This window comes from Falco peregrinus, chromosome 1 (assembly GCF_023634155.1).
Source record: "Falco peregrinus isolate bFalPer1 chromosome 1, bFalPer1.pri, whole genome shotgun sequence".
NCBI lineage: Eukaryota > Metazoa > Chordata > Aves > Falconiformes > Falconidae > Falco > Falco peregrinus.
Window position 1 is genome coordinate 44,644,151 of NC_073721.1, and position 19,201 is coordinate 44,663,351.

Genomic DNA, 19,201 nt, shown 5'->3' on the forward strand with positions numbered 1-19,201 from the left:
CCTCTTCAGCCACCCCCCTCAAAGAAAAGTTCTTGGCTTTTTATTTTGTAACCAGACTTTTCATCCGTGAACAGACCTGCAACAATGCAGGACATTAAGAAATGGCTTTTCAATGTGACAGTGAAAGTATTTCAATTGAGATGGAACAAAAAGCAGTGCTGAACCTTGTCTCAGGCTGCTGTGACCTGGGTACCAGGATCTGCCGTGACCTGGGTACCAGGATCTGCTGCAAGGTCCCATCTCCCGCAGCACCTAAGCCACCCAAAGATGCAGGAAACTCCGTAACAGGCATTTTCTTCCTTTATTTAATGAGGCACCAACATCTTCTGGGGGAAAATAGGGGCTTTTCACTTCCAAGCTCCACCTTTGAGACCATGGACATCACCACCATCTCCCAACCTAAACCCCCAAGCAGGGCACGCAGCTCCAGCTGAGCCAAGCCAGAACCCACCAAGACCTGGGGTTGCAGGAGAGTCACTGGCTTCACAACAGCCCCACTCCCACCCGGAGCTTCCTTCTAGCCAAGGCCTTTCCTAATCACTAACAGCAGCCCAAGGAAATAAAAGTGCCCAACAGAGCCATAAAAGGGAGGATTCAGGCACTAGATCAAAGCACTGGCCCAGGGAGCTGGGGGCAGAAGCAGCTGAAGGTTTTCCCCCCCGCAGGGATTCACCTGTTCCACAAAGGACAAGGATGGACAAGTTCAAGGCATAAGCTGCTATGGGAAGAGAAAAACCTTGCCGGATGATTTGACATTCCCTGCTCACAGGCAGAAGAGGTCGCACGAAGAGCCAGCTGTGCACATCCATCTCTAAAACAAGCACCAAGGTACAACATCCAGGTGTTTACTGCACATCTTCAGGGTGAGCAGTGGCCAGCCCTGGTCCCAGGGCCCACTGGCCGCAAGGTGCCAGCAGGTTTTCCAGGGCATCTTCTCATCTGCAGCACTGGCTGCTGCCATGGAGACTGGGCTCAGGTTTCTATGGGCTGCCATGTGAATGCCTGTAGCAAGAAAGCTCTTAAAATCAATGGGCTGTTACACGGAGTCTTTTTAAGTTTGCTGTTAAGTTGCTAACAAAACTGAGAAGCCCCTGACACCTAGATGTGCCTTGAAACCCCAGGCAAAGAGGCTGCAAGGGTCCCATCGAACCCATTAAAATGAATCAGCAGAGGCATCGCTCCTCTCAGGAAACCAGAGAGGAGGTTTCTCAACACCCTTCCTTCACCCCATCACACACCACCCATAGCAGACACCCTCACACTGTCCCCCCCAGAAATGCTGGCATGTGCTTGTAAAACTAGATGATCTTTAAGGTCCTTTCCAACCCAAACTACCCAATGATTCCATAATAACCGAGCCTGCCCTGACATCACCTGTCATCCTGCAAGCCATGCCTCCACCCCAGCCTCATTTCGCTGGAAGGAGGGTTTGCCCAAGGTCTGGAGCCTGCATCCATGCAGGTACTCATGAGCATCACCAATGGCTAGACTCAATTTTAAAAGTCTTTTCCAATCTGAATGATTCCATGGTCTTCCCTGCCCAGCTGTGGTGGTGTGACCAGTGCTTTGCAGACCTGCAAAGTCTGAGGAGCCACTTTGGAGAGAACCGTAACAGACCCGTTCCTCATTTATACATCCCAGACAAGCTCCTAAGAGGAGGACAAATGTCAGCAGGGATACACAACCCCCGGGTGACTATCGCCACAGGAGAACAGCTCCCTTGAGGGGAGCAAGGTGAATATTTATCCTCTGTGCAGCAGTCCCTGGCAGGGATAAAATCCACAACCATTTCCTCATGAGCTGAAATAAAGATTTCAGGTTTTTCTTCCAAAAATCAAATTTCAAAGTAGTGTGGTTTTGATGCTGCATTTTTGTTGCTTTCAGGGGTTTTCTGATTAAAAATAGTCTTGAAATATAGCTTTAATGGTGGGAAAAAAAAAATCAAAGCACTTCAGCTTTCCAACTTGACCTGTATTTCTCCTGGTTGAAGACCAGTTTTGATCCAAAGTGTTAATTTCATTAAACACATTTTGCAACAAATCAAACCAGAGTATTGAAAAGTTTCAGCTACAGCCACCTGTAAGAGAATTTAGTGTCTCATTGTGTACACCTTAAAGAGGGAAATTAATGAATGACATCAGCACCTTTCTGCTCCCCATAGGGCATCACGGGGGGCTGGAGGCTCAAGCCCATGAAGCCCATGGGTATCAACAGCCAGAAACAACGGGACAGGCAGAGGACAACGGGAGACCTGGCTTGAAAAGATGCTGGAGACTCTGCCTCATGAGGACAACTCCACAAAGCCAAAGATTTAAAAGCAAGTTCTTCACAGCAAAGTCACCTGTGGATAAGACATCTAGGCACAGCTGGCAGATGGCATCGGGTGAGGAAGAGTATGGTGGGAAGCCAGGGCTTACAGCCCAAGTTCTGATCCCAATTTCCTAAAACACCGGGTTTAAGTGTTATTGCCAGCAGATGCCCAGGTCTTATTCACTGCCGGCTGTGAGGCACTGCAGGGCAGGAGCTGAGGCGTTCAGGTACTCGGGTAAAGGCAGCACAGAAGGAATCCATAGGATGCACACCAGCCAGGGATGCCGACTCCCAGTGGGAAGCCGGGATCCAGCCCTGGCAGCCTGCACTAACACAGCCCTGAATTCCAACACATTGCAGACAAACATTTTTTAATTCAGCTTCACTGTCCGACATGGGAAAGGTCCATCCTGCAAACTCCCATCTGGCGAGCTCAGGGGAAAGGGCTCTCCAAGCTGAGAGTTACTGGTCTCTTAGGCACAAGTCGTCATAACTGAATTAGATCCGTTCTGTGTAAACAGAACCAAAAGCCAAAATCAATAGCGTACGTGTTTGCTCCTTCAAATAGGCCAAATTTAGAGAAGAACCAGCTGAGAAAGACAAATTGGGAACTGCTTTAAAGAGCTCGGGAGTCATCCAAAGCCTGAGAGTTGAGGCAGAAGGCATGTGGGTTTAAAACCCCCAGAAACTGGACATGGGAAGGTGGGAATGAGCAGAAACTGAAAGTGACCATTAAGGATAGTAAAGCAGAAGAAAAAAAGGAATTGGCCTGTGATAAGCAATATGGAGTTTATGATTTGTAGAAAATCAACTTGGACAAGGAAAGTAAAGACAGGAGAAATCGCTGACCCAGCCATCCCCAGTGCCAGCACGGGGTCCCCATCGCAACCCCCTGCCACGTGGAAGCAGCCAAACCCGCAGCGGCGCGGGGAGCAGGAGCTGCCGCCTCTGTCTATGTCTCACAAAAGCCAGATGACATAACCAGAAGACAACGAGATACTTTCTAGTCCAGAAGGGACAAGGAGGAGGGGTTTCTCAATCTTGCCCCAAGAATTCAAACTAAAAAGCATTCAAATAGCAGCAGGCTCTCCCGAACACGAGCACTGATTTTTCAATGTGGCTCAGAAAGCTGGGGAAGCTCCAGGGGACCGGGAAAAGGCTTTATATTGTGCCAGGGGGGGAAGAAAAAAAGAAAAAAAAAGAAGGAAAAAAAAAGAAAAAAAGAAAAAATGCAAACAGGAGGCCTTGAGTCATTACAGACCTCTTCCCTCAAGCCAAGCCCAAGAAAAATAATACAGCAACTAATATGGGGCTCATTAATAAAGAAACCACAGATAATTAATGCCATGGTTTTAAAGGAGTAGCCATGTAACTAACTCTGTATCTTGCCTGAGGAGATTAAGAGTGTTTTGTTGACAAAGATGTAACGTTGATGTAATGATCCCAGACTTCTGCAGGGCTTTTTTTCCCAGCTAGTACGGTTTGATACCACGATCCAAAAACTCAACTGACTTTCTAAATGGCAAACAGGTTAAAACCCAGCTTGGAGCATCTCTGCCTACAGAAGCCCAGACAACCAGCATAACATGCTGCCCTAGTTTTCAGCTAGGTCAAGCTAGGTGATGTGTATTTTCAAAGCTTAGTGTCTCCTCTCAGGAAACACGTTTTTGTTGGCTAGAAGAGGCTTCTATCCAACACACAAAGGTACAATATGATTTACAAGCTCAAGATCAGAGAAAGACAGTTTTAAACTCTTTCTCCAGCACATTCTAGCATCAAGCCCCTGGAAGAAGCTCAGTCATGGGGAAGTTGAAAATCAAGGTTGGACTTCTTACTAAGCAAGCTTCACTGATTTGAAGGAGGAATACTTGCCAGGAAATCCTATGGGCGGCGTTCAGCAGCAGATCAGGCCAGATGTAATTCTGCCTTTGGATCTGCAGCATCCACAGCAGGGGTCTGGGGAAGGGAATCCCCTCCTGGTGCTCAGCTTGGCGCTGCCCTTGCTTCCCGGGGGAGGTGCACAGGGCTGCAGCCCCCAGCTAAGGCATTGCACGGTCCTTCTCCAGTTGCTTTGGGCCAGGAGTGCAGCAGACATCTGCTCCATCAAAACTGGAATAGCTCCCCACAGCAAACCCCTCCCCCATCACTACTTCGTATAACCAAGGGCAGAAATTTTTTCTCACAAGTTTCATACGGTACCTGGGTGCTGGATTTTGGAACTGAATATGTTGTAAGCCTAAATAATATACCAGATTAATTGTTTCCTTTTGGAAGTCCATGTGAGATGCCTTAGCAGTGCCCTGTTTTCACAGGGGGATGTTTGGGGCTCGCTGGCATCCTACCCAGGCACCCTGAAGCAACCCAAAGCCTGAAGAGCCCTGCAAGCATCACATCCCAGGGTCACATCCAGACTGGAACAACTCTGCAGGACTCCCCATGCTCCCTGCCACGCTCTCAAACAGCACAAGCGCCTCTCCTCCAAAAAAAAAAAAAAAAAGAGCAAAAATAGTTTCTGAAGCAACCCTGGGGCAGAGCACAGCCCTGCTGCCATTGCACGCAGGAGACGCAGCTGCCCCGAGCAAGTGGCCACCAACCTGCAGCAGGGCACCAGGCACTGCTGGGAGGTGCAATGCCCCGTGAAGTTGCTTGAGAAGGAGCAGAGAAGCTGCCGATCAAACCAAGCCCTTGCTGCAATACTTCTGGCATATGGCAAGCCATAAAAGCCAGCAAGGGCACAAAAACCTGAACTAAGGCAGAAGGTCAAATCATAAAATGTGGAGGAGTAGCTGCAATTCTCGCTAGAGGATGCCTCATGGCTTGGTAAGGTGGAATAGCACTTTATTTTTTTAATCACGGAGAAATCTCGGAAGTAGCTTGAACTGTCCAGATAATGAAACCTGTCAAATTTTGTGTCTTTGGAAATCAGTGAGATTTAGGCTTTATTTGACTTTTGGTTGAATGGCTTTAGGATCGCAGATCAAATTGCTTTGGAAAAAGCCATTAAGTTTAGTAATCACCTCAGCCCTCTTGCTCACATTTAGTACAGGCAGACAAAGAGAAGATAAAAGGTAGAAGTGGCTCAATACCATCCAGGTCTCAAAGATTGCTCATAAATTACAAACCATCCCTCAAAAAAAAAAAAAAAAAACAAAAACCAAACCAAAAAAAAAAAAACGGACCAGACTGCGATTCAGGTATAATTTAGGCTTCCAGTAACAAACAACTAAGCAATTGCCTTCATCCACTTACATCTTTCTCCACCATCACCCTAGCCCTCCACAATTATTTAGCTCTAATTAGCAATTAAGAAATTCACCATTATACTAATTTACTTCTAAATGAACAAAGGCACAGTACAAAGTATAGCTGTGGATCATCCCTGCAGCAGAGCTGATCTGCTCTTCATTATTTTCAAACTGTAACACGTTAGTAGTGCATTTTTTTCTTTTAATAAATCCAAATGTCAGAGATCCCGAGGCGCCTCTGGTCCTGATTAAGTGCTTGAAAAATAAACTTGTCCCAAATCCAGAATATTGTTAGTCTTCCCCTGTAGACCCATGAATGTCACCACTTTTCTTTTTACGGCAACATCTCACCAATTCACACCAGTTGCTGGGAGAACCGCTGGCAGCGAGGTCAGCTGGCAAATGAGCATCAGATGGGGGAGCACATCCTAAAGAGGATCCATCAGGACCTGAGAAGTGGTTGCAGGGAGGCAGAGACCACCTTTCAGACATGCTCAGGAAGAGTCATTTTGCCATCTCAGCTCATTATCATCATCACAAACCCAACCCATAAGCACCCTCATCAGCAAAGCAGCAGGATGCCTGCTGCTGCAATGCTTGTGCCATGATTAAGCCCCGGAGCAGATGATACAAACCCAGCTGCAAAAGACCACTTGGCCATACATGAAGCATAGCTCGCATGAAGGAGTTAGCAAGGTGCAGCCAGACAGTTTAAATCAGGCATGAGAACAGAGGCTATCCCCAAACAGTTAACAGCAACGCCTGGGAGAGCGAAGGGAACACAGAAAGGACTCTGTACTGCTCAGCCACACATACAAAAAAATCTCAGTTTACATTCGCTGGCAGATTTCCCCCTCAGGACACCTGTTTGCATGAACTTGAACAGCAAACCTTGGCTAGAAATCCCCAATAAAGCAGAAACATAAAGGGCTTGCAGCCTGCCCCACTGAGAGCGATCACCCATCTCCCCGATGCACAGAGAGAAGCCTGGAGCAACCCACCAAGCTCCTGCTGGGTGAGAGCAGCTCGGAGGGGAAGGTGGCAGCCCCCAGCACCATGAGCACCAGTGGGACTCTGGAGCAGCTATCCCTCTCCCACCAGCAGGCTCCCCAAGGAACCATGCCAAGGAAGCATGATGCTTTGCAACCCCCAGAACCACAGCTGCCTGCGCCCACTGCAGAGCTTCGAGCCCTTCCCACCACCTCAAGGATGGCGAGCAGCAGCAGCAAGCCCTCCCCAGGCCGGCGCCATGTCCCATGTAGGCAGAAGCAGCAGTCACCCAGCCTCCTGCTTTTTCCTGTCCCATGGTGAGACCTGCCACCCCACTAACCTCGCTGCTTCCTTCCCTCCAAGCCACCCCAGCCACAGCCAGGCTCGTGGGCAGACCCACCGACACCTCCGTGCGTGCAGTGCCCTGACCCAGCTCATCACCACCTTCACCGAGCCACCCCTCTTAGGCTCAGTGCAAATGCTCAGGAAGGTCACCTGAAGTCACCTTGGCTTCCACCAGCTCCCAGACACGTCGAGTTACATTCAAACCATTAAAGAGCAAGATTGCAATAAAGCCAATAATAACTAGTAGCTTTGCCTGGGTATTTTGCCTTTGTACCCGATTGCTCCTTAGAGCAACTTGTTTCCCCAGGAGACATTCTGGTGATGAGACATACCGGAGGGGCACAGGGAGAGAGGGTCCCTGCACATACCTCCCACAGCAATGCAGGAGTCATACCTGAAGAGACGAGTCCTGAATTTCATTGGTTTCCTTGGGCACCTGGACAGATGGAGAAAGAAAGAGGAAAAATATCACTGCCCAAGGACCTCCACTGACTTAAGCACGTGCTTTTTGTTGGCTTCAGGATTGAAGGGCACGCTGCCTGTGACGGCACAGGAGACATCCAGGGAAAGCACAGCGGGAACCAGCCATTCATAGTGACATGAGGGAACAGCTTTTGATTAAACCTCTGAGGTGTTTGGGTGACTTTTACAGTTTCTTTTCGTTTTGAAGCTGATCAGTCTTAAAGCAGGCCCGCAAGAGGTGGGAGCTGGTGTGAGGTGGGGCACAATTATCCTGTGCGTTCCCACTGACAGTCAACTTACTGATGGTTAAAATAAAACTTTCTCTCTGCTGGGTAAGCCACGGGAGCCGGTCAGGTGAGTGCTCCACACCTACAGAGCACAGGAGATTAGATATTGAGAGCAGGTTAAGAGGAGCCCACCACCTTACACTATCAGAAGTCACATCTTGTAGCTTTTGGTTTGTGGGGTTTTGTCCTTCTTCGCTCTAGGGAGTAAGTCCAACTTTTGTCGGAGCTATAGCTAGTACCTAAGGCCTGTCAGCATGAGAAATGCCAGGTAACATTTTGGGGCTGACCATGGGTGACACTTGCTGGGAACTCAAACACACCAGTCTCCTTAGAGCAGGCAGCCAGTGTGGCCTGCTCTGCGTCACATACTTTGCCTTCTCCACATTTACTCCCTGGCAAAGCCAGCTCCTATTCAATCCCTTATGATCCAGGCTTTTCTTGAAATCCTCCTCTTAAAACAGTAAATACAGAGGTTGATGCAGCCCATCCTAGGGAATGGGGCAGTTACTGCAGGGCTGCCCCAGGGGCAGGGAGAGGCAGGGGCAGCAGCACCAGCTGGGTGTCACCGCTCCCACTTCGCTGCCTGGGTGTGCTGGCACCAGGATCCCGCAGGAAGGAAACACTGGGCAGGATCCAGACAGGGCAGATGCCCCATCCGACACCCAGTTCCCTCCCTTGACACTGCCCGTCCTCAGCAGCTGGCCCAGCTCCTCACCAAACCATCAGAAAAGGGTATTACACTCCAGAGGTTTGTGCCAAACTGACGATAGGTGCTTGCCCCTCCAGCAAGCCCTTCCCAGGCAGCTACAAAACCCTTCTGGGTGCCTGGTCTAGAGAGATGAGGTGTCTCCCTGGGCCACCTCCAGCTCCTGATGAAAGACTGGGTGGGGTGCTCCATGGGGATTTACTATGTGATCTGGGGGGTTTTGGCACAAACATATTTCTTGGAAAATGGCTGAACACTGTAATAAATGTTAAATCCACAAAACTTCTGTTTTCCAGCAATGCTCACAAAACAGAGAAGACCACCTTTGAAAGGATGATGCACCAAAGGGTGCGATGCAGCCATCTTGCTGGGAGTGAGCAAGAATTTCAAAGTGATGTACAATTATTGAGTACAGCTTTTGGCCTCTTCCTAAAGTGAAGCTCCAGCTGCAGTATTACTCAATAGCTACTCAAAACTTTCTTGTGTTAAACACATAAGCACATACACCCCCCTAGCCTTTCTTTGGCTCAGAAACTCTCCTTTTAACTCTCCCTTTGCACCAAACCCATCTATGACCTGGAAGGAGGGTTTGGATGGTGAATGAAGAACCATCCCATGTGCTGGCCACCATCACCTCCTTGCACCTCAACTCAACTGGAGACCCAAGTACTTCCAGGCTGCATGGATGTCCTGGGCTGGTCCTTTCATTTGAACCATGTTACACCAAAGAGGACCAGCAACCCCCAGATTTGTCAGCTGCCCTCAGTCACACCTCTGGCCAGGCTGGTGAAAGGTCCCATGGGGAAGCGAAGCGGTTGAGGTTGAAGAAGTGTGTGCACGTTGAGTTGTAGCTGTGGCAGTGCTCGCCAGCGGCTGCTGGGTCTCCCATCACAAAGGTCAGTTGCTGTAGAGCACCCTGGGGAGGAAAACACAGAAACCATCGTTTACCCTCATGCTTCCTCCAGAGGAGAGGGAAAGGTCTCGGTGCATGCCTCCATCCTTTCATAGCCAGGGACTTCTTTACAGGATGATTTAGTGATCAGCATTCACTGCTCATCTTCAAAAGCTAGATGCAAAGATCCCGGGAGCAAAGGCTAAGAGCCAGCAACGTACAAGCTATCCTTGAATTACATAACAGTGAGGATTCAAGAAGCGCTAAGCACACTGCAGGATCAGGCCCTTACTATTCCCCTCTAAGGGAGCATCCTGCCCTGACCCAGCCTGAGCAGTACCTGGTGCAGGGGCAGCACCGAAAGGGACCCTTGCAACGCAGGGCACTTGCATTGCCCTGGCCCAAAAGCAAGCACTATGCACAATGCAAAGCCTTCGCAAAGCTCACCCTCCCCAACCGGGAAAATAAATGGTGTGTTTTAGGAAGAGAAGGCGATGGATTCCTTCAGAGGGAGTTGCAACCTCACTTCATGCAGCTAGAGCAGACCACGTCCTCAAAGGCAGCCTTGCCAGGTCTGCCCAAGCTCTCACCTTAAAGGGGATCTCGAAGGACTCGATGAGGCCTCCAATGATGACCAGCCCTTCAGTGTTCACTCCCATCCCGAAATAACTGGACCAGCTCACTCTGTCCACCAGCCGACAGTCCACATGCAACTCCAGCCTCTCCAAGGAGATGCTGAGAGCAACTTGGTGCCAGCACCCGTCACCAAGAAAGGAAACTGGGAACCTGCATGTCCCAGAGGGGAGAGGGAAGAGGCACAACATGAAACAGGTCCCACACCTTGTGCAGGACTAGGCTTTGCCCTTACTAGCTCCCAGGGTCCCTGATGCATCCATCCTTAGTGCAGAGGTAAAGGACAATACTAGAGAAATCAGGACCACCTTATTGTCACAAGTAAGCACCACCACTTCTCCTCCAGCATGGGAATGCTATCTCTATCCAATGAATCTGGGCAGGTCTACAACCAGTTGAGGTGTCTGGGAAATTATCGGTATTTGTGTCTCTTACCACTTGATTTACCTCCAGGTATTTGAATCTTGTTGTTCTTTGCTTTGTTTCCCAGATCTGCACCATTTTGTCAGAGTGGAGTTAGGCAGCAACTACCTGTGCAGTCACACCACCAGGTCTGAGGGACCTGGTTGTCACCTGGGTGGGGGGACATGACCTTGACTCAACTGAGGTGGGGTCAGAGCATCACTGCTCAAAGCCCGTAGTGGGAAACCTTAACTCTGGCCCTCAGAGTAGAAAAGGAAGCATGAAAAGGCAGAAAAAAAGCACCTGAGCTGGAACTTACTCATAGTGTCTCCTCCTCGTGGTGACAAATACCAAGGCGTAGGGGTTAATCCTGATCTGGAAGAGCACATGGCTTCGATGGCTAAGGATGGTCACGAGGCTGGTGTCCTCCTTCAGTGAGTACCTGAGCTTCATCAGTACACTCAGCTCATCTGCAAACCTAGCAGAAAGAAGTGATGTATGGTATCTTACAGCAGCTGCTACACCACCATGAACTAACTGCCCTCTTAGGCCAGGAAAAAAAAAAAAAAAAAAAAAAAAGGAGCCACAGCACAAATGAACTCAGTGAGAACAAAAAAAAAACAAGAGCAAACAATCATTCAGATTGTAAGGTCAGGTACTCAAAAAGAAGCGGTGAGGCCAAAATTAGCATTGCCCGTATAACCTTAACACATCCCTCTCAGGTGCAATCTCAGCACGTGATTTCCCATGGGAGTCTTGCCCTGCCCACTGCTGAGGTTGGATGGGAACCCTGTTACAAGCAGCTTTTCAACGCTGCCTTCTCTCACCATGTCCTGTGTCCTTGCCCACAGCAAGCTACAGCCGCGTATCGAGTGTGGCAATGTCCCAGCCCGGTCTATGCCGCCATAGACCAGCACCTTGGCATCAGGCAATGCTGATAGATGTGGCTGTGCTGTCCCTTCCTCCCTCCAATTATGTGCTGGAGCAGAGAGGTCTTCCTGGTGGAACACCAAGAAAACACATTCCTGGAAAGGGTCAGTCAAGCACTGTGCCCATGTGTCTTGCCTGCACACAACCAAGGCAGATGAAAGAGAGGGAAGAAGCACTGAGCTCCTGAGAGCACAGAGTGGATGTGTTATCTTTGTGCCGTTATGGAACGGGGTCATAAAGCAACCCCTCAAACCAACAAGCATGCATGGGATGATCAGCACCCCAGCCCCTGAAGGCAGCCTACCTGTCCCCAAACGCCTCCCTTGTAGGGATGTTGAGGGTAGCGTACTGCCCAATCTCCAGGATGCTGCAGTTGGCTTCATCATAGCCAAAGGAAACATTGCTGAGGTCCTGCGCATGGGAAGTAATTTTGTCCAGCAAGTTAACTTCATCTGCATTGGGGGAGAAGAAAGAGATGCTCAGTAGCTGAGAGACCTTCCCTACAGGGCTCTGCTCTCTTTATTCTTCCTATTAAACAACAGACAAAACCCCCAGGAAGAAGAGAATGCAATTTGGGCAAATTAAAATAATTCACAAAATCAGTAAGGTCAGACCAAAACAAACACTCAGATAACCTCAGGAGCAGCCAGGTGATTTTTGGAACAGAATACATGTTGAGAAGTCAGTGTCCTAGAGACACGAAAGGCCATTGCTACCTTTATGACAATACAGTTGGGATGCTCAGGACTTTAAAGCAGAGCTGGGGACACAAATGTCCTAAAACACAAGTCCTGGATCATCTGGGAATAGAAAATTCTGCTCAGTCCTTTCCCAAGCTTCCTTGTTGAAGTTTGCCTGATTTCAAAAGAAGTAGACCAAGGAGCAGGACGCAGTTACCGTGTCCCTCACTGGGGCAGGTGGCCCAGCCAGACCACAGGGCACTCCCCTCTGCCCCAAACAGGGTTCATTGCTGTGTCAGGGCCAGGAGCTGTGCATCATCCAGCGGGTGAAGGGCCCACTTTGAGAATTACATTGTGAACAAGCAAGATGGTTTGAATTGGGCAAAAGCCCCTGGTCTGGGCTATCTGGCAGCAGCTCTGTCACTTCAGTCTCATGAGGGGCTTTTAACTCCCTTGGTGAATAAAAGACATTCCCCTTCCAAGTTCATGCTGTAACTAAAGAATCCTTCAACTACAGAAATACCTGAATAAACGTTTGTTTGAAATTACAAGGTCTCTTGTTCCCCTCCATTAGTGAAAAAAAAAATAAAAATCACAGGCATCTGACTCTACCTGGACACACCATTTCTACCTCAGAGCCACCTGCAGCCAGGTCCCTCCTTTCTTGTCATCCCTTTATGCTGCTGGGCGGTGTGGCAATAACCCTGCCACCTGCAAGGCATGGGGATGAGGGACCAACCAAGAGCAGCACCCCATGGGTCCAGACTTGCCAGAAGGGTCTCGGTCACTCTGGATCCACAGTCCCTGCACTGGGAGGGCCTAGACAATCCCACTTGATGACTTGTCACCAGGAATCCTGCCAGTACCATCAGCACTAGTGTCTGCCATCACTTGGGAGGCAGCCAGCCTCTGCATTCACTCCAGTCCCCACTGCTGATGAGGCGCGAGATTTATTTGAGGGCAGATGAACAGCCTCAGGCGTGCTGCAGCCCGACAGGAGATATACACACCGTATAGATCCGCTGCTCTGGAAAATAACAAGTCAGCTGAGCAGAAAGCTGCTTTGATCCAGTTCAGACACTAACATATCAGGCCTGCCACTGTCTCCTCAGATTTTGCAAGGGAAAGACCAGTGTGCTGGGAAGGAGGGGAGCGGATGGGGTCCTGCAGGAGATGCAGCCATTTATGGTGATTTGGGATTTCAGCTGGTATTTCCCCAGCTCCCCACAAGGTCACAGCATCTACATGTTCCCAGGCAACCCTCAGCTCAGCAACGTGAACGTGCATCAGCCTTCAGCAGCAGGAACATTGCAAAACCAGTACCAAGCCACGGGGTGCAGGGCTGAGCCCCTCAGACTTGAACAGTCATAAATCCTGAAACAGTACCCAGCTGGCAGAGCTATCAGAGTGGCAAGTGATGTGTATGCACAGCGTGGGGAATGAATCTGAGACCAAACACCGCTGATGGAGGGGAAAAAAATATCAGGGATGTTTGTCCCTTCTCATTCCCAGGCAAGTTTTGGGAGGTTATTTCCCAGCTGCTGACACCAGCGGATGTGCCAAGACCCACACGCTCCATCTCAGGGGGCTGCAGCCCTCATCACTCATCAGCTTTGCTGGTGATTACAGGCAGACAAGTGTGAATTCAGTGGATTCTATCAGGTGAAGTGCCTTCCTCCACAGGCTGCGGCTGGGGACTTAGTACCAGAAATAACACGTTTGCATGGAAGCTTTCCTGGGCAGAGTATGGCTTTAACACACGACTTGGGCGTTTGCTGAAAGTTAAAGTCATGGTCCACAACAACATATGCATCTAGGGTTAAAGTTAAGCATGTGCTTGGTGCTTTCCTAAATAAAATAGCAGAGACTTCTCTCCCCAAGGCCAAAGAACTGGAAGGTAGCAGGAGAGCGATCACAGGGGCAGGGCTACACCAGCAGGTTTAAACAGCCAGCGTTGATGTTCTCCTCCGGACCCCTCACCAGCCCCAGGAAAAAAATATGGCATGAAAGAAAAACAGAATTATGTTGAAACTGATGAGATGTCTTAATGCTCAGGCAGGAAGCACAACCCGTCACAGCCAAGGGAGCAGCTGTGCACTGTGCAGGGCACCAGCACACATCGTGCTTATTAGCCCAAGGGAGAGACAGGCTGTTCCCACCGCATGCCCAGAGCAACCCCAGCTCTGACACAGGAGCTACACACTGCTGCAGCCTCCCCCATGACAGCCGTCAGAGCCTGAATGTCTCTGATGGAAGGATTTAGTCATGTTCCCGTCCCTGTGAGCACCCCTCCACAGGGTTGCATGCACGCTGGGAATGGCAGCGTGAGAGCTGAGCTGAGCACAGCCCCTGCACGATGCCCGCAGTTCAGAGGGTGATGCCAGACCTCTACTGGAGACAAGCAAGGGCAATGGAATGGCAACAGGTCATTTCAATCCCCAGAGAAGATCAGCATTTAAACCCTGGGGATCAGCTGCACGGTTATACTCTGGGCAGATCAGCCATGCAAACCCCAGTCTTTTCTCCCTCACTTCCCCCCTGAGCCAAAAGAGAAGTGTTGAAATAAAAATGATGTTTCTCTGAGACACCAGTCCTCATGCAGAGCTGGGGAAGCTGGAAAGCAGATGCCCTTCTCCCACTTTACCAGCTCCAGACTGCAGCTCTTCCACATGCATGGCTTTTTCTCCTCCCTCCCTGTTCTCCAGAAGCAGCCTTCCATGTATTATTTGAGCCACATCTGGCTAGTGTCTGTGCCATTGGGATAAGCCAGTGGGGCCTCAGAAGCCCGTGCTGCACGAGCCAGCAAAGCATCAGATTGGATTGATCTACAAACACTTTGAAGAGCATCTTGTTGCGGTAGCTGAGGCTCGTGGCACCATGCTCTCATGCTGGGGCAGAAGCTGACGCACAGCAAGGTTGTTTCCAACACTGGATTTAGTGCTTCAACCAGCTTCACCACCCAAGCTTTTGTTTGCAACTTCTCTCCAGGATTAACCAAGGGTCAACTCTCCATCCTGACACTGGTGGGTTTCTGGTTGTTTCAAGAAATGTCACAGATTAAATTTCAAAGCAGGTTTCTTTTCTCTCTTTGCCTTAACCTCTGGGAGCAGACGTGCTGCTTCTCAAGGACATGGATTACCTGTGGAAACAATTCTCAGCTGCAGAGTCTGAGTCACCAGCTATCAGAGATCAGGGTCACAGTCTTTCTGGGAACAGATTAATCCCAGACAGGTGGATGCAAGGATGCAGCGAGCGCAGTCACTGCAGTAGCCAGTCAGGGACAGGATGGACTGTATAATCAATATGGTAATTGTATTCCTTTACAAAAGATCATGTTTTCTCATGAGCTTTCAGCCTTCCTAGGGGCTCTGGTGCCTTATCCCCACGGGTATGCACCCCGCTGCCATGCTTCACAGCCAGGCTTCCCCATCCCCTTCCAGTGGCCATCAGTGGGCAGCTATGCTCACAAACACTCTACCACTGCTGTGCAACCTTCACTACCAGCATGCTCCTACCTCCACCCTGGCGGCAATGCTGCCCAGGACCCCGGAGGCAGGGCTCACCCCAAGATGTGCACAGTCCAGCTGTGTTTGCACTGGACTCTAGGCTTGGGTTCTTCTTCGCCCATCTGCAGAAATGCCAGCCAAGACTGCCTGCAGTGCACGTTTAGCAGGCCACACCAGCATCTTTGCTATTCAACCTCAAACCAAAAGCTTGCAGAATGGCTCTTTCTACGCTGGAAAAGAGATTCCTGGAGTTCAACAGCTGCTGCCAAATTCAGCTTGCCTCTGGGCTCCTAAAGCAGCGCAGGAATCTTCCCAGGCAGCCCAGTGCCAGGGAGACTTGTGCATGGGCCAACCTCAGCAAGGGCAAGCACCGGCCACCGGAGCCAGAGCCAAGAACGTGGCATCACAAGCTGAAGTTAACCCCAAGCTGAGGTTAACCAGCGGCCATCAGGGTGCCAAGCATATTTTCACAGAAATGCTTCCAAGGATGGGGAGCACAGCAAAGGGGGATGCCTGTAACTAGCTGTTAGAGATACACCACAGAGCTATTCAGTCACATGCCACGAACTCATTGAGATGCTTGGTGTGGTGACAGGAGGTCCCTGCCTCCAAGAGCCCAGAAACCGTACCAAGAGTAACAGCCATCCCGACCTTGTGGTAAACCTGACCTGACCACAGTAAAAACTGCGGCTGTCCCAGCAATCCTAAGCTCAGGCTAAAAGAGAAAACCAGCAGAATTTTTGCAAAGCTCAGCAAGAGAAGGTGCATGCTCTAGTTTTCAGCAGCATGCCCTGGACAATCATTACTTTGGTCTGAGCACACTGGTGCACTTTAAGAAACACTATTTAAAAAACTATGACTTCTTGTTTGCTTCCTTTGTAAAAAAGTTAAATGGTGAATAAATAAAAAAAAGAATTGTGCATCCCTTTTTCAAAATGAAGTCACTTAGAAAAAGAGACAGAAAGAGGGATTAAAGACTTTACCCCACCACTCTGAGAAATTATAAACAAATTCCAGCTCAAATATAAAGCACACAGAAAGCACCAGCATTTCTAGGACAAAGGAGAAATGAAGGCAGAGGGCTCTGCGTATGCCCCTCACTGTTTGGTGCTAGGGACTTTGCCAACATACCTGCATCACACCATAAGCTCAATGTTTTCAATACAGGGTTTTCCTGCCCTCGTCAGTCTTTTGGCCCCACGCAGAGTTAAAATTCCCAAGGAACAATAGGATTACCAGGAAACACAGAAAATGCCCTGGTCAGACTGGGGGCGCAGAGGGCAACGCCAAAGGTAAATCCGTCCTCCGAGGAGGAGGGTAGGTGCATAGGGAATCTTGCAGAGATGGATTTGGGTTACCCTGCAAGGCCAACTGGGAAGACAGCTGGTGTGCATGGCCCCACCAGCCTGGCCTGGGCGGGGGAGAGGGGAGGTGGCAGGCAGCACCAAGGGCCAGGTGCTCCTCAGGGGCTGGTGAGCCAGGGGACCCCTGACGGGCAGTGCCTTGCCAACAAACACAGTCCCAATGGTGGTAAACACACCAAGCAGAGCCAGGCACTGATAACGGGGTCTACAGGCAGCCCCAGGCAGAGCTAGCCATGAGCCAGGGCCAGGGTCCCCCAGGGAGCACAGCACAAAGGGAGACACAGCAGGTGCAAAGTCCATCCAACAGATAGACATAGGACAACAGGCATACAAGGGGTCCTACCAAGAGACAAGCTACACCCAGCATAGGTCCATGGTCTGTCCAGGAGGCAAAGCCAGAGGCAAGGCGAGAAGCAAGCACCCCACACCGTACCTGAGGGGAAAGCTAGGGGCACAGGGCTGAGCTTAAAGTGGCTCCAGGGATAAGGGTGTGGGTGGAGGTCCCAGGTGAGGCTGGTCAGGGCCATTTATGCCCATTAGTGCTCTCATGGACCAGATAGGGTTTGGTAGCAGTTCTCCACCATTCCATCCGGATGGAAGGTATTCCTTGGGAGAGTATCCCAGGTTGCAAATGTAGAAAAGTGACCATCTGTGCTCTCCTCTGGCTTGTACACAGATATGGAGCTTATACTCGGCTTTACGTTCTCCCCAAAGGAGGGAAATGAGGCACAAGGCAATGACATTAAACAACATAAAACATAACTGGAGCCCTGGGAGAACTGGTTACAGGGTCTGTCAGACTGAGTCACTTCCCCTGGATGTGGCACCACTGGTTGGGACCAGAAATAACTGGGCTGACAAGCCCTGGGGACAACTCCAGGGGACAGCCCTGGTGCTTGCTGGCTGGAGAATGGAGCATATGATTTAATGGGTCTTTTCTCCCTCTAATTTCTGAATGCCTTATGAAAATGTCCTGCCAGAAGTCTGCTTAAGATCATAAGCCATGCACTTCAAACTCTGAATTAGAGAGGCTTGTACATCACCGCTAGACTTTAATAATCAAGGCTCTCTGCACTAAATGATGGAAAAAGAGGACTTTATAGTGGGGCAAGTGTTTCCTGGCACTTCACACCACTGACACCACCACATTAGCACAGGCATGGTCTGTAGCCAAGCACTTGAAACAAGACAGCCCTCTCAAAACACTGATGCTCCTCCACTCCCCTCTTGATGGCTCACACGTCTCCACCCTTTGCCTCTTGAAAGATGTTCTTGGGCTTGGAGGTTGTGCCTGACCTTCTCTGGACCAAGCTGACCAAGATGGCAGCTTCATTTTTGTTTGGACTTGCCTGATGACTCTGCACATTGGGTGGACAAGGTCAAGGACACCTTGGTAGTGTTGTGTTTGCAGGACAAGCTCTTCCTGCTTCTCTTTCTATCCTAGCATTGCTTGTAACGTAAATAACATCCACAGCAGCCATCTGCATCACCTCCTGTGCCACATTTGTTTCCTACTGTTCCCATTTCCCTTGTCATCTAGTATTTCTTTTCAAGGGCAACACCACAAGGCCCATAAGACAAGGTTTGAACCGAAGCGGATGCAGCTCGCGGTGATGGACCTGCATCCTGAGGGTTATGCAAGAGGATTTCAACCTTTGCCTCCCTGCTCTGGAGAGCAGAGATAATTTGGTTCTGACCCAGCAGCTGCAAGTTGAAGGGGACAGAGCCAAAGCAGGAAGAAAAAGAAAAAGGACATTTCTCACAGAGAACATTGTACCTATTAGCGGAAGAGTGAATGCAACCATGCACCCACAGAGAGGACAGAAAATTTCAGGGAAGTGAAACCTTTGCAGAAGAAAGAGCTAGCTGTACACATTGTTTAGACAGGAAAAATCAGAGCACAGACTTCTTTTCAAGCTCATTATGCAGATCTGCAGGCATGCTGCCGCTCCTTTGTACCAGTGCAGCATGGGGGGCTCTGCTGGCATGGGGAAGGGGCTTTTGGGGACAAAGCCTAGGGAGAAGGTAGGGCTGCTGGAAGTCGAGGATGACCTTGAATAAGGATACACTGGCTACAAGAAAAAGTAGGCCAAGTGGCAGAAGGAAGAAGTCTGTGAAAGAGTTTTTGGGAGAAGAGCAATGGGAGCAGGAAAGCAAGAAGTTTAAGAGCTGCTAAACCCCTACGGGAACGACGATACCAGAGTGGCCACAGGAGTGGGGCGGTGGGCTTGGTGGGGATTCCAGCCTCCAGCTTCACCATCCTCACCAGGTCTTCTCCTTGCAAATCCTAAACACCCAAGACATGAGACAGCATGAAAACCTCACCCCATTAACCAAAAGGGTATGTTTCCTTCCCTCGTGGGGACAGGGAAAGGCTTTGCAAACATGGAGTAAATCAACATCCTGACAGCTGAGAAATGAGTCTGACGACCCTTTTGAAGGAGGTGCT

At 49.8% G+C, this 19,201-nt stretch overlaps 1 protein-coding gene across 1 annotated transcript in view; it reads right to left on the reverse strand.

Annotated features, from left to right (window-relative positions):
• The window catches only part of LOC106112062 (collagen alpha-1(I) chain-like), a 90,625-nt gene that overhangs the window by 44,121 nt on the left and 27,303 nt on the right, over positions 1-19,201 (reverse strand). Inside the window, 5 exon segments of the mRNA XM_055793775.1 lie at positions 7,285-7,326; positions 9,118-9,261; positions 9,828-10,023; positions 10,592-10,750; positions 11,507-11,654. Coding sequence (XP_055649750.1) covers positions 7,285-7,326; positions 9,118-9,261; positions 9,828-10,023; positions 10,592-10,750; positions 11,507-11,654 — 689 coding nt within the window.